Source organism: Meleagris gallopavo, chromosome 1 (assembly GCF_000146605.3).
Source record: "Meleagris gallopavo isolate NT-WF06-2002-E0010 breed Aviagen turkey brand Nicholas breeding stock chromosome 1, Turkey_5.1, whole genome shotgun sequence".
In the NCBI taxonomy this organism is placed as follows: Eukaryota; Metazoa; Chordata; class Aves; order Galliformes; family Phasianidae; genus Meleagris; species Meleagris gallopavo.
In genome coordinates, this window is record NC_015011.2 from 23,866,769 (window position 1) to 23,881,450 (window position 14,682).

The 14,682-nt window shown below is 37.7% G+C and overlaps 1 protein-coding gene across 2 annotated transcripts in view; it reads right to left on the reverse strand.

Moving 5' to 3' along the window:
• CFTR (CF transmembrane conductance regulator) overlaps positions 1-14,682 on the reverse strand; it is a 70,762-nt gene that overhangs the window by 18,861 nt on the left and 37,219 nt on the right. For both annotated transcript variants that reach the window (XM_031553221.1, XM_031553218.1), the window contains 6 exons: positions 12,690-12,727; positions 11,009-11,262; positions 9,857-9,936; positions 5,404-5,554; positions 4,074-4,301; positions 2,644-2,744 (listed from right to left, as the gene is read on the reverse strand). In XM_031553221.1, coding sequence (XP_031409081.1) covers positions 2,644-2,744; positions 4,074-4,301; positions 5,404-5,554; positions 9,857-9,936; positions 11,009-11,262; positions 12,690-12,727 — 852 coding nt within the window. The remainder of the gene's footprint in view (positions 1-2,643; positions 2,745-4,073; positions 4,302-5,403; positions 5,555-9,856; positions 9,937-11,008; positions 11,263-12,689; positions 12,728-14,682) is intronic.

Here is a 14,682-nt window from a genome sequence, read left to right on the forward strand (position 1 = left end):
AAAAAAGAAAGAAAGAAAGAAAGAAAGAAAAAACGAAACACCAGAGCAGATAAAGTATCAGGACTGTAGAAAATGCAGTGCCAAAACCATTATGAGTATTAAAAGACAACGGAGATTTTTTAGTTACAGACAAATAAAGATGAACAGAAGTTCCTCCAAAGACGAGAATACTTGTGTATGTAAAAACAAAAATCCAAGCTAGATTCTCAGATTGCTTGAAAACATATGCCAGCATCATAGCAGCTCAAGAAGGCAGCTATGTGGAATAAAGTCAAATTAGCCACCTACTTATCTGTTTGGTCAGTATTTCTTCTGGTGCATTTTTGTCTTTGTCACACGATCCTGTTTCCCTATTTTTCTTCTTCCTGTCCTTTTGCTTGCACCATTTCACTCATGTCTCGTATCTCACATATCTTGTTAAAGAATTCAGCACAAGTTTAGTGTCATGTACTAATTGCAGCAGCTGTGCCTTTAGCCATGGGCTTCAATCATTTGCAGAAAACACCAACTTATCTGACAACCAAAGACCACGACCTATAACTGTGTACACTCAGGCACACTTGTGTGCTGCCTTGTAAGCACGGATGTCACAGCGGCTCACAAAAGGGCATAAGTGATCTCACTCAGAGCAGTGTGTGTGTATTGGTAACTGGAGACACACAGAGATGCGTCAGTTCTCACCAATCTGATACAACTGGGAGCTCAGAGTACTGCTTGAGAGAAATATAACCAAAATAGAACACTAAACCAGGCACACACGGAAGCCTTTGCAGGACATCCTTAACCAAATAATTGTAAAGAGGGAAGTGTCAAATGTGGACAAAGGGTAGGAAATAATATATCTGAATTACCCAATGAAGCCGTTTTATTGCCTTGAAACCATGAAGCTATTCTTATTTGTTTGTGCACAGAAGCAGCTTTTCAATGTCAGGAAACCATTCTGCCAGCAATATCTATGAGCTTGGCAACTGGGATACTTAAACATCCATGGGATGGGGGAGGGCAGCAATCCATTACCAAAACAAGACCACAGTATCTATCTATAAACAGATGCACTGTCTAGAAGACTGTCATTAATAGAACCAGTGCTCCAATATACTAGTTTGTCTTAATACAGAGAAAAGAACTCACAAACATATAAGGCAGTTTGCAAAGTTCTTTTTCAGGGGAAAGGGAGTTACTTCCTAGTTACTATTAATAGATGACAGCTTAGCATCAATGTATTTTAAAAAGGGGAAGTTCTTTATCAAAACTTAGTGTGTCCAGCACCCTCTCAATACTATGCCAAGATTTTCTCTGCTTTTGTGTGAAGCATCTTCAGTTTGCACTAAGCAGTATGAATGAACATGGTTCTCACAGACTGTGATATTTCAGTGACTACATTAATGCCACATAAGGCTAAAATAGAGCTTATACAAGAGAGTTCACTGAATGTTCAGTGCCATGCCTTACCAATAAAATGTTTTACTTTGTATCGGTCACAGAACTGCAGTCTGGCTTGTCTTGCAGTTTTGGCAAACAAGCCCTTGCACAAGCTGCTTGCCCTTCAAGACAGCCTGTACTAACAACTGAAGAAAGAATCATCATAAAACAATTGGTGGATAGGGAAAAAATGTGTCCCTGAATGGCAGTCAGCTTTCTGGACTATCACCAATTGTATGTGTCAACAAGAGATTAGACTTTGCAAGTGGTTAATTCCCAATTTTGGGGCTCTTAAGGATTTCCTTCAAGATGAGGGTGGTTGAATCACTTATTTAAAAATTAATCTGCTTCATTTTTTAAAAACAATTCATTTCAGCTAATCAGGATCTAATTGTCGCCTGTGAAAGTTGTTTGTTTTCCATTCCTTAAAGTCTTGGCTTGAGAAGATACTTCAGCAGTCAGAGAGGGTATGACTGGATGCAAAGTATTTTTTATCTTAGATTTTTTTTTTTTTACAGATGTAATTAGGGTTTATATGAATTTTGCTACAAGAATTCTGTTGAAAATCAATCCCGGAATTCCTTAATTGTAAGAGAGAATTGACTATTACATGATGAAAACCACCATAACAAATGTATTCTTTTATGAGTTTCCTGTCTGCCTCTCAACAAATAGGTGATGATAAGATAATCCTGTGAATTGTTCTCTCTTAAAGCTTAAAGTCAGTCTCAATTAATGAGCTAACTACACAAAGTCAGCAAAGCTTTATTTCATAAGTTATTCTAAGCAAAACCAGAAAAAGACCACCAGTTAAGTCTAGGAATGATTTTTAAATTGCTTCTGACTTTGCATGATTGGAGCTCAGCCTCATCCATTGAAATCTGCTGTGCAAAGCTGTTAAGTGGAACAAGATTTGATTAGGTATATGACCATAACAAAGCAACTCCAAGTCTTTCAGATGTTTTCCCATAACTGCTATGCAATCTGAATCCTCAAGAGCAAGCATGTGCCGTTCCCTTTTCTCATCCAGGAAAATTTCCGATCATGAAAAAATTCAGTGCTGTCCCAAAGCCAGGAGGTTGGTGTGAAAGGTGAAAGGGAATTTTTTTCATTTCTGATTACTATACAGATCTGATAATAACTCAGTGAGCACCTATAATCAACAAAGAAAAGCAACACCTCTAAACTAACAAACCACAGCAGAGCACACTTTATGCTTACCAAGCTGTCCACATCTATGCTTGAGTTCACTGCCCACTGCAAGGTTCCCATGATGTTCATGGCTAAAGTAAGAATAATGCCAACTCTACCTGGTCCATCACCTGCAAAGGGAAAAACAGATTTAATATATGAAAATAAAAGGCCAACAAAGATCAGAAAATGAATATATATTTCATACATTGCATATAAGATCCATATAACATCTTAAAATATATATTCAAATTCTCTTTTATTTCATGGAAAAAAACCATGGAATTGTTGATTATACAAGAGGATTGAGAGTTTAGTCATCAATTAAACTCCTGATTCTGTCAGTGAATGCACTAAAAACCCTGATCTTGATTTGCAATTAAATCTTGGTATCATAGAATCACAGAATCACAGAATCATAGAACGGCTTGGGTTGGAAGGGATCCCAAGGATCATCAAGCTTCAATTCCCCTGCCGCAGCCAGGGCCATCAACCTCCAGATCTGGTACTGTATGTATGATCAAGAAAAGTATGATCAGCTATGAAACCCAGATACTGTTAGAATAAAAAACTTCATTCTTAAAGTCACTGAATTCTTGCTCATCAGCTGTCATAACACAGATCCTGAACAAAAAGTTCAATGTAAAACAGGGGAGAGGGAGTATAATGCCTGAGAATGAAAATCAAAAAAATGTAAATGAGAGCACAATGAATTAGAAACTCTTTTAAAAGTTATTTGTAGCTAAACTTGCAGAATTTTTCCACAAAGCTGAATTATTCAGTTTTCATTGGGCTCTTTCAGCTCCTACTTTGCTTGTCAAAGACTGGCTATGCCTGGCCCAACATCCAGGTAGAATAGTAAGGTATATAGTGTTTCTCCTGTGTGTACTCTGTTTACTAGGAGTGGTGAGCCATTTTGGAGGTGATTTTTAATGGAATTTGCAAAAATTCACATCAGGAAATGGGTCAGTATGTGGGAATTAGAAAAATGAATGAGTACTTTCGCTACCGATGCAGCTTTAAGAGATCATTAAATCTTTCCATTTTCACTCAGTTATTTGTAAACTGAGAGGAGTATTAACCTCAATTTACTAAAAAACTTCAACTATACAGATAATAATCACCATCCAAGCTTTTCAGTACATTCACGTGGTTATCTTTATGTGGTTTAGAAGCCACCAGATTACTTTTGCAGCAGTTAGGGTCAGGAAAAGAAAGCTGTGGCCCCTCAGATATTATTTGCAAACTAATCCCTTCAGTGAGTCTTCTACAATAGCAGACAACTGTGGTATAACTTCTATTTTAAGTAAAACACAATTTCTACTCTCTGACATACTTCAGTCAGGGACTGCAATGTATGCTGAACTGTGCAGTGGTTTACTGTCATCAGAAGTGTCCACACATGAGCTGTTAAACAGAGGCAAAACCTGCATTTCAGTATTCCAGTAAAGTTACTGTACCTGTGGTTATGATAGAGATGAATGCCACTGCACTGAAAAAGACAACAAAAATCATTTCTATCCTCATCTGAAACCAGCGCAGAGTTGACAGGTAGAGGAACCAGTTTGCTGTGTGTAGGTTCAGAGCTTTGTGAAATAGGGTTTCAAAATACGGCTGCCGCCCAAAGGCTCTCAGCGTCCACAGTCCTTTTAAGCTTGTAACAAGATGTGTGAATATTGGACTCCGAGCTGTAAAGTGTTTAAATTACAAACATCATAAACACACATAAGAAAATACTTTTCATATAACACAAATCCACAGCCCTGTGTCTGACTCCTAGCAGTGTAACTACTGTCATCAGTTTAATTTATCTATGTTGTTGGCATACATGGTTGAAGTAATCCTAGCAGAGGATACACAACAGTGTTTTCATGAATGGGTTGAAGTTCCATTCAGTGTCTTGCCAGCAAGTGACCACATTAATTCCTCAGTCAGCATACTGCTTGGAGAAACGCCTGGTCAGCTGTAAGACGTCACAAGAGAAAGAAGGCTCCTCCTCAGCCAAAATTAATTCCTACAATTCTGACAACTCCATCATGTAAGTTTGGGTGGGTTTTTTAGCACGTTTTTTTAAGAGTACTTAAATGCTCTGGATTCCACTCTCCTGTCATGGTGCTAATTTTAAGGAAACGTTGAATTACACAAAAAATGGAGTGCCAGTGCTAAACCCCTCTAAATATGAAACAAATTTAGATTTATATCTGAGCAAATTTAAATTTATGCATGAGTAAAAGGCAAGGTGATTCACAATGGACTGAGGATTGTCAGATCCTGCCAATCTTTTGTAAAGGACCACAGTCCTGATCTGCAAACCCCACACTTCAGAATCAGTTTTTCCTTTTTAATTGGGAATATGCTAGTCTGATAATAGGGGAGAGGAAGAAATTTAGTCAAATAACTTACTCAGAAGAAACAACTAATTGCACTCATAGAAGAAATGCATGGAGATTCTAAAGTTTTCTTATAAAGAAACAACATTGTGAGGCACATACTAAATCTGATCACAATTTTTCAAATTAAGTTTACTTTGAAGAAAATTTCAGGACTTTATTTGTTTTCAGCTGCAGTGGTGTTAAAGCCCAGCTTTAAATAGGTCTTCTCCATTGTTCTTTGGCAGCAGAGCACTCAGTACTGGCTGGATCAGTAACAGCAGTGTTTTTAATGAGATAAGTGTTCTACTCCCAGAGACAACGGCATCTTATAAGAGAACAGGCAAAGAGGTGACAGGGTGAATCACTTCTCAATTGATTTGTGGTGGATTTAGTAGTCTACCAATTTTGTTGCTCATACCTTCAGATTCCAGTTGTTTCAGCTGCTGAGAAGTGTGGAGGAAGTATGCCCTTAACACAATAAAGGCTGCTATCACAGGCACTGATGCCAGGAAGATGTAGGGTTGTAATATTGAGACTACTGTTATAGCGCCAATCACAATCAGTATTAACTGTAGAATGAAAGAAAAATACTATTGATATAGTAAACTTGTTATTTTATAGACTAGAGATTGGTGATGAATTTCCTTCCCACGGCAACTAAGCATTGTTTTGATAACCATAAAATGCTAACTTAAGTAGTACTTGCAGCTGAGAACAAGCCTTTATGAAAAGATCATGAATAACTGAGACCAGATCCACAACCTATAGGAATATCTACCTTTCCTAATACATGGAAGAAATGTTTTCTGTGGTAGAGACAGTACTGCAAACTTGTAAATTATGAAGTCAAACACATACACACAAAAACAGTAGCTATGCACTCACTCCAGTTAAAACAATGATATAATGACAAAACAATGATAAAACAATGATACTTGCTGTACCTGCAGTCATCTTTCAAACCTACTGATGCTGACCCTGTCCTGTCTGGGCTAGGTGTGCTAGGCTCTCAGAAGCTGAGCGCCACTCTCCTGCAGATTCTGGGCCAATCAGTTTTCCAAGGGTCAGAAAAAATGGGAAATGGTACATCATAAATTGTGACTGGGACTGTAACCTACATGTGAACCTAGTGATTCTAGTCATCTTGATCAGAAGACAGGAGACAAGTTGTGAAAGGATTTATAGTATGAAAAGTTAGTTTCAGGAAGTTAAAAAAAAAAATAAAATGTTTTAAGGGGACAGATGGCTCAAAAGGGAAAAATCATTCAACTTAGTCTATTTAATCTGCTACCATTCTCCTGAGACCTCATCCTCAGTATCTCCAGACAGATTTGTTTAAGTCAAGTCAATCTTTACTTTAGAAGCACCTTATGCACTTGGGCTGTTTCTGTCCCATATCTAAATTGATGAAACACAAATACGTTCATGTATGCAGAATAGCAAAACTACTTCATATCAGGGTGTTACCTTTCACACTTAACTACTTCAACTTGCAAACTTATCAGCAGAAGGCAATTACAAATGTACAGTTTCAACAAAATGATGATCACATTGAAACATCACTGTACTTGACCAGCTCACAGAATCACAGGATGGCTGGGGTTGGCAGGGAACTCTGGGTCCATATGGTCCAACCCCTGCCCAAGCAGGGACATCCAGAGCAAGGTGCCCAGGACCACATCCAGGCAGCTTTTGAAGATCTCTAAGGAGGAAACTGTACAGGCTCTGGACAACCTGTGTCAGTTCTCAGCCAACCGCACAGCACAGAAGTGCTTCCTGTTGCTCAGACAGAACTTCCTGTGTTCCAGGTTTTGCCCATTATCTCAAGAAAGAAATAGTTGGAAAACAGAGCTAATTTCACATTAAGAAGTTACTTGCAGTTTGTGTGTTAGCTATTAAATCTACATGGTTTCAAGGAATGATTTGGATTTCCAGTATTCCAAGTCTGATGTCTTTCACAGTCAGACTAACATGAAGTGTTCAACACAGGCTTCCTACCCTCTGTTTTCATCAGAAATACAATCAGTGCAATGGCAGTATCAAAGTTTATGAATAAAAATTAACAGATGGACTAGTTAAAGATTTCTTTCATTACTCTACCCCTTTCTATTAAAAGAATGCTGACACACATGGGTTGTGCTTATACAGGCTGTATAGCACTGGTCTATAGAAACGCAAGAATTAATTTGTGTTTATTAATTTTTTCAAACTGCAGAATTTAGCATCTTTTCTATATTTTACTATTAAGAAAATGAGCTATGCAAATGACATCTGCCAAATTATACAGGTCTTAGGTTACTTGAGATCATAGAGTAACACAGTGGCTGTTCTAATTCCCATTTCCATTATTCACTTAAATTTTGCAAAGACCATGATCATACCTCATACTTCTACCACAGGTCCAACACCTATTTCACTAAAAAGCTGAATATAAAAATTAGTGTTGTCTCACAGGTTCAAAAAACAAAACAAGCGTAAAGACAAACAGACAATAATACTTTCTCCAAAATGTCAGTAGTGAAAATCAACACACAGGCTGGCTACATTGGTATATGCTCAGGGAATGCCAGCAGAGAGTTAATGAAGATCAATTAAAAGCCACAGGACTGTGCTGCAGTGACCTCAGATTACGAGCTTTTAGGTCTGGGATGGAGGCCAGACCACGAGACTTACTCCAGTGCTTCCTGTATGCCTTCATTTTAAAAAACACAACAAGTGGTAGAGACTTCATCCAGGGTTCAAAGTGGTGATGACTGCAACAGCCAATCCAGTTAACCAATGGCAGTTCAATATTTTGAGAAAATGTGGTTAAGACTGTAAGTAGAAATGTCCAGTGAGTTCACTATAATCTCATGAATGAGATAATATTAAACCTTTGGGACTAGCAATATATGCTAGCAGCATCTCATGCAAAGGATTTCAAAAAATGATGATGCCACTGTAAGTACCGGTGGAAGACTGACACAGGCATTTAAACTTGTTTAAAGGTACTGCAGTCATTAACTGGCTGTAATTCATACTCTGTCAGATGGCCGCCAGAGAAAACATCACAGAAACTATCTCTTGCCATTGATGTAAAATTTATTAGGTCGTAGGTATCTGGAGCTGATTTGGGAAGGTGGTCAGACTCTTCTAACTGTCAAGCAGTGAAAGGACAAGAGGCAATGGGCACAAGTTGAAATAGACAAAATTCCATTTAAAGATGAGAAAGACCTTTTTCACTGTGGGGACAGTCAAACACTGGAACATGTTGCTGAAAGAACGTGTGGAGTCTCCACCCTTGAGGGTATCCAAAATCCAATCTGGCTGTAGATGACACTGCTTTGAACAGAACATTTGAAGAGATCCTAGTGTTTGACTGTCCTATATGGACTAGGTCCACAGATTTATTCTAAATTCAACCATCCTTTGACTCTGTGATAACCAACATAGAGAGTCACAATTTCTGTGTCTTTCAGATGAATCTGACATTGTTTATATGCAGTGTCCATGGAAGTCGGAAACTGCCAAACAATTCAAAAGCTGCAGAGGATGAGCAGAAATGTCTTATAAGGAAAAAGTTGGTAAAAAGTGTTCAAGACACTGGGTAGATTTAATGATCTTCTACAGAAACAAAAAAGGAAAGACAGGGCAACTGGCCATGCATGTCCAGGAGCCCCTACACCTGAAACTCAGGAGAAAGAGATATACCAATAGGTATTACAGGTTAGCTTCTGAAAGGCATCAGAACAGAAAAGCTACAGGTAGAGATTATTTTTTTTAACCTTGAAATATGAAAAGCTAGTCAGCTTCTTGTATAGAGTTTGACACAGAATTTGATGGACTAACAAAATTCAGCTCGGAATAACTCCTGCATGGCAGATCCAAAATGTCAGAAACAAACAAAAAAACCACACCAGAAAAGACAGTAGTGATTACTATTCGCACTGAAAATGACATCAGCTATTCAGAGAATGGTTTAATGTCCACGTTTACTCATTCAGCAAAGATTCATGACTTCAGCAGTGCGCAAAGTAACGTTCCTATTTTCTTGAACTTCTTAAAGTGGAGCTGCACTTGCCTCCCTCAGGTCAATTACTAATAAAAAAGGAAAGGGGACTTGGTTTTAACCAGATCATCATGTAAGAACTGCAAATCAGAGCAAATTCACAGATGGAGTGTGTCAACAGTAGTGCTGGGACACTACTGACGTGAGCTGGGATCCATACAGAGCTGCAGTCTCAGAATAGGTGGGATGAGGAACAAGGAAAGGCAGCCCCTCTAAGAAGCACTGGAATTGTCTCTGTCTTTATATTTCTTCAGTGTTCTCTTCAGTGTAAATGTACTGAGGTTATTCAAAGCTCATCAAGATCTGGCAATGTGTGGAATTTCCCAGCAGCTACAATGGCACCAAGCATTGCCATTAAAAATAAAATAAAATCCTGCAGTTCTACAACTCTCAGGGCATAAAATTCCTCCAAAGAATTCCTAACCCCAAATCTTGTCTTTCATAACAAGTAGTTAAGAAGGGCCTCACTGACTATATTCATCTTGATCCAAAATAACTGAAAGGAACCAAGGAATGTATTTTACATCTTTGAAGGTGAATGTGGACTTGTACTGAAGGGGACTGCTGGGTAAAAGTGTTTCTGTCTCCAAGTACTCGAAAGAAGTTTGCACAAAGAGCGTAGGTAGACCTATGGCAAGAACTCAAAAACAGAAGCAGTGGTTGACTTACAAGATGAGCAGCTATGTAAACAGACTGAAAGAAAGAGACTGTTGGGATTTAATTCCTGTTAGTTCTTCACATTTCATAATTTCTTTACTTGATGTACAACTGAAACTTTACAATGCCAAAAGACATCAAAATTGAGAACTTCTATTCTACAAACCTGAATGAGATCAAATACTGTCAGTGGAAGTAAATCATCCAGTATCGCTGTATCTTTAGAGAATCTGTTGAGTATACCACCTATGGATTAAGAATAAATATATAAGTAAAACATTTTAACACCCTCCCCACAAAATCCTACATGTATTACTTTTACAAAACAAACAAACAAACAAAACAAACTTTTTTTCCTTTTTTCTAAATACAAAATATTAAAGGTAAGTACGAGATTTATTCTACTACAAGCAATTCCATTACAGCTTAATGGAACTACATCATGAACAAATTTGGTTCTACAATTTCTGATTCAGGTCTTGGAATCTCAGGCAAAAAAAATGTAGTTAAAATAAATTAACATGTAAAACAGGACAGAAACCCAGACACTTGCCGTAAAGTCTGCACTCTTTATGCATCAGGCTTTGCTGATACATGGATAATTTGTACGTCAGTGTTTTTATTAGTCTGTATACCAGTTTCTTAGCTTCTGAGCAGAAATACTGTGTTAACCATAAAATAACAACGGAAGTAAGAATATAATGGGAAAATGAAGGAAGATCCTATATTATACTGTCATTTACCAATGCTTCTGTAGTCCAGCATGTACCAGTTAAGTAGGGCATGGGAAAGGAATTTCACGTTTAGCAGCAAAAAGAACTTGTTGCACCAGTTATGTAATGAACTCTGTATCAACTTCTGAGCCAAATTTGAATATGAATACCATTGTTCACACCAACTGATGTTTTATGCCATTTCAGTAGGACTGCTCATGAAATAAAGCACTATTTATCATCTATATCTGATTCCTTGTCACTCACCACGTATCTTTAGACTATATCTTTTCTATTACAGTTTTAGACAAAGGCTATTCATTAGAACCTCTTCTGGTTTTATTGCCTCAAACTTCTAACAATGAATTTTCTCATTCTATGCCAACTTAAAAGGTGTTATTTCAGAATCAGAACTGACAACTGAAATATGCCATACTTAAAGTAAGTGCAACCATTAGATTCACAAATCACTTTACGTAGCAAACTTTTATCATTCAGCTTGACTGACAATTTAAATGGAAAGCAGCAGTATCCTTTAGCAGAATAAAAACTGTTTAATTAAAATAAAACCTATACATTAGTCAATCAGTCTCCATTCAAGTTACCTGCTTTCAAAGAGTTGAATGCTGACATAGGTGCATAAAGAACTGCATGCACCATCTTCTGATGAAGAGTCTTAGATACTGTTATCAGTGTATGCACAAGGGGCAAGCCCCTGAAAATTCCCATGGCGAGCAGGGTATCTGCAATTCCCACATAAATATAAATCATGTAGTAGGAGCTGGTGTCAGTGATGATCACTGGAGGGCTGTCACTGGTAGCATTTTCTGGTTGTGTCTCATTTATTTTTGCAGCTCTACTGTATGATATAAATAAAAAATACATGCATTATCAGAAATTGCAAGTTTCTTTTTAATTTCTTTACTAAATAAATACACTGCAACATTCATTTCTTTTAAAACTAAGTTAATTATTAGTTATATAGTTTAACTGTCATTTATTATTATTATTCTATGAAATATCCTATCCTATATGAATTATTATCCTATGAAATAAAATCATAGAATCATATAATGGCTTGAGTTAGAAAGGACCTCAAAGATCATCTATTTCCAAGCCCCTTGCCATAAGCAGGGCTGCCATCCACTAGGTCAGACTGCCCAGAAACTCATCAATTCTGTCCTTGAACACCTCCAGGGATGGGGCATCTACAGATTCCATGGGCAGCCTGTTCCAGTGCCTCACCACCCTCTGAATGAAGAATTTCTTTCTAACCTAAACCTCCCCTCTTTCAGTTTAAAGCCATTTCCCCCTGACCTGTCACTATCTATCTGCACTGAAAATCAGTCTCACTCCTGTTTATAGACTCCTTTCAAGTATGGGAAGATTATAGTGAGATCTTCCCAGAGCCTTCTCTTCTCCAGGCTCAACAGTCCCAACTCCCTCAACCTTTCCTCATAAGAGAGGTGCTCCAGCCCTCTGATCATCTTTGTGGCCCTCCTCTGGACCCACACCATCATATATATCATGATCTATCTCAAGTGCCAGTAAGACAAAATTAGTCTGTGTGTGCTCAGGGGCCAAGGCAATATAGTGCCGATATTCTTTTCTTTACTTATCTTTGGAGATGCTCACATCTATCAGCATTTATAGTAATTTCTAAAATATGTTGTTGTTGTGTTTTTACAAGATAAAATTTAGTCCAAAACCTTAGTGACCTAGGCTAAGAGAAGACCAAAATTCCCCCCCAAATCACACATTAATTACTGTATTTCCTATGCTCGAACATACAGACTTAGTTCTACAGGACTAAAATAAGAATCAAAAGCAATAACACAGGAAAAGCCATACTGCTGCTCAGCATGTTTTAACCCTCATCTGCTGGACCCTGCAACTTCTTGGAAGGTTTCTAGGTGAGCAGAGGATAACATACAGAGTTTTATAGAAACTGTTCACTTCAAACGTTCCTAAGCAAATGTCTCATCTGCGTCATTGAAAGACAACAGTGAACCACAACATATTCAGAAATAAGTCCACACATCTCTAGAGTGAGCTGCCTGAGGAAACGTCTTTTGTCACTGCTATGCATTCAGTAACAAGACACAAACCATACAAATGTTAGCACTTGGAGAAGGACCAGTGTAAGGTACCACCTCCATCCATGAATTTTATTGAACTTAAGCTAGAGCCTATCATAAGGACTTCTGGCAGAATTTATTAATTAAGTACAACAAAAATCAATGTAAAGTATTCTTCAATACTTCAATAATAATCAGAACTACTTACTTTTGAAGAAATAATAACAGAACAAGAGAAGCAGCCACCTGTGACCAGAGAAAACAGTTAATTTTTTGTCTTGTCTCGTTATGATCTTCTCATTTACTTTTTTGTTGTTGTTGTTGTTCTATAATTATTTGGAGAGAGAGCATTGTAAATGCATGGAAATCAAACCTTCTTGAAGCAAAACCTTGCCAGATCAGCTTCTTCTTCCACAGAAACCATTTAGTGCATCCCACTAACAAAGCTACATTTAGACTTTTATTACAATCAGGCACTCAAGTTCTTTAATATTCTTTTATTATTTTACCATACTATTAACAAAGGCTTGTTAATGCACTCTGAATGACAAGGAATACTCAGTGTATGCTTTAACATATTTTAAGTTTCAAAAGCTAATATTTCATGATGGCTCTTAAAAAAAAAAAAAGAAAGAAAACAGGTCTCTTTCCCAATATATTCAAAGGCAATAATTCAAAACCTTTAACATTTTTACTCTTGCATTACTGTTCTTTTCAGGTGACACCTACCTCTGATATATCTATTTGTCTGATCTTGTTTGGCTGCTAGCTTTACATACTTCTCCACATACACAATCTACTTTAGCATATTTTGAGATAAGGAATTCAACTCTATTTATTGTGCCCAATGGAAGCTTTCTCTATAACAAATATTGTCTGTTCTCTGAGTCAGTGGAGAACTTCATGTAGGCTGTCTTTTCAGTCTGTCTCTTTTTCTACTTATGATTTCTTGTCTATCTAAATGTACACAGGCCACTCTGAATATAATGCCTCCTATTTATTTCCATGGAAACTACAACAAATACAAAGAGCAGAATGATACCATTTGATAGAGCAAATTCTCAGCTACAAAACACAGCTTTTCAATATAGTCACCACCATTAGCTACGCTTTTTAACCAGCAATGAACAAGAGCTCGTAAAAATCTGCATGGTCACCCAGAATGTGGCCTTTCTTTGTTGCCGTCACTGCTGCTGAAATGCACCACCCACCATCTCACTGTGATAACATCCACTGTTTGATCCACATTAGCATTCAGCAGGAGTCAGCAAACGTCAATGGGTGCCATGTTTCTGCATGGAGGAATTCAATGGCACACCTCTGCTTCATACGCACTTCCATGTCAGACAGCATTTGTCAGATTGCCCCTCTGCTGCCATCAGTCAAATGGCAACAAAATGTAACAGAATACTGGTGGGAAGACAGTGATAGATGGTATTGCAAGACAATACAAAACTTTTCTAAATGTTTCCATGCATCACTGCTCTTCCTCTAGTTCACTAACTCTGGGTCCTACACCTAGGAAATTTGCTTTGAGCCACTCAAGTGAGGTACACACACACAAATACACACTCCACAAGTCTAGAAAGAAAGTACAGCCGATGGCCTATTCATGGTGCTCTCTGCGAACCCACCCTGGGATCGGTAATATAAAGTAATCCATTCTAAATCTAAAATAGCATATCTAGCATTTTCACAATAGTACTATCCAGTGCTGAAGGCTGTTAAAATTCCACTTTCAATTTACTTGTCACTACTCTCTCAGTTCAATATTTCAGTGTTTAGCACTAGACTTTCTTCATCACCTATGGCCAGAAGGGCAACTGCAGGCCACATACTCAACTTGCACGGTATTTCACCTCATACACAGAGGTTTAATAGAGGCTGCACAGGTTGTGCTGTATCTGAAGCAGCCCATTAATTTATCAATAGGATTCTATTTAAGCAGTAGTTACACTGGGGACTTTAATCATGATGGATAGATATTCATAGTCATCAGGTTTGTTCTCAGTTAGAAGATGAGGCTTTTGAATTATTTAAAAAGTTTTTAGTCTAATTCAAAAAGCAAAAACCTGTAATCGGTAGTGGAAATATACGCTGAATATAGAGCCATGAACCTCAAAATTTCCTTTTCTACTACAAATCACATTTAACTTTGCTGTTGTATGTCTATAATGCCATTTTCCACACCATGAAAATAG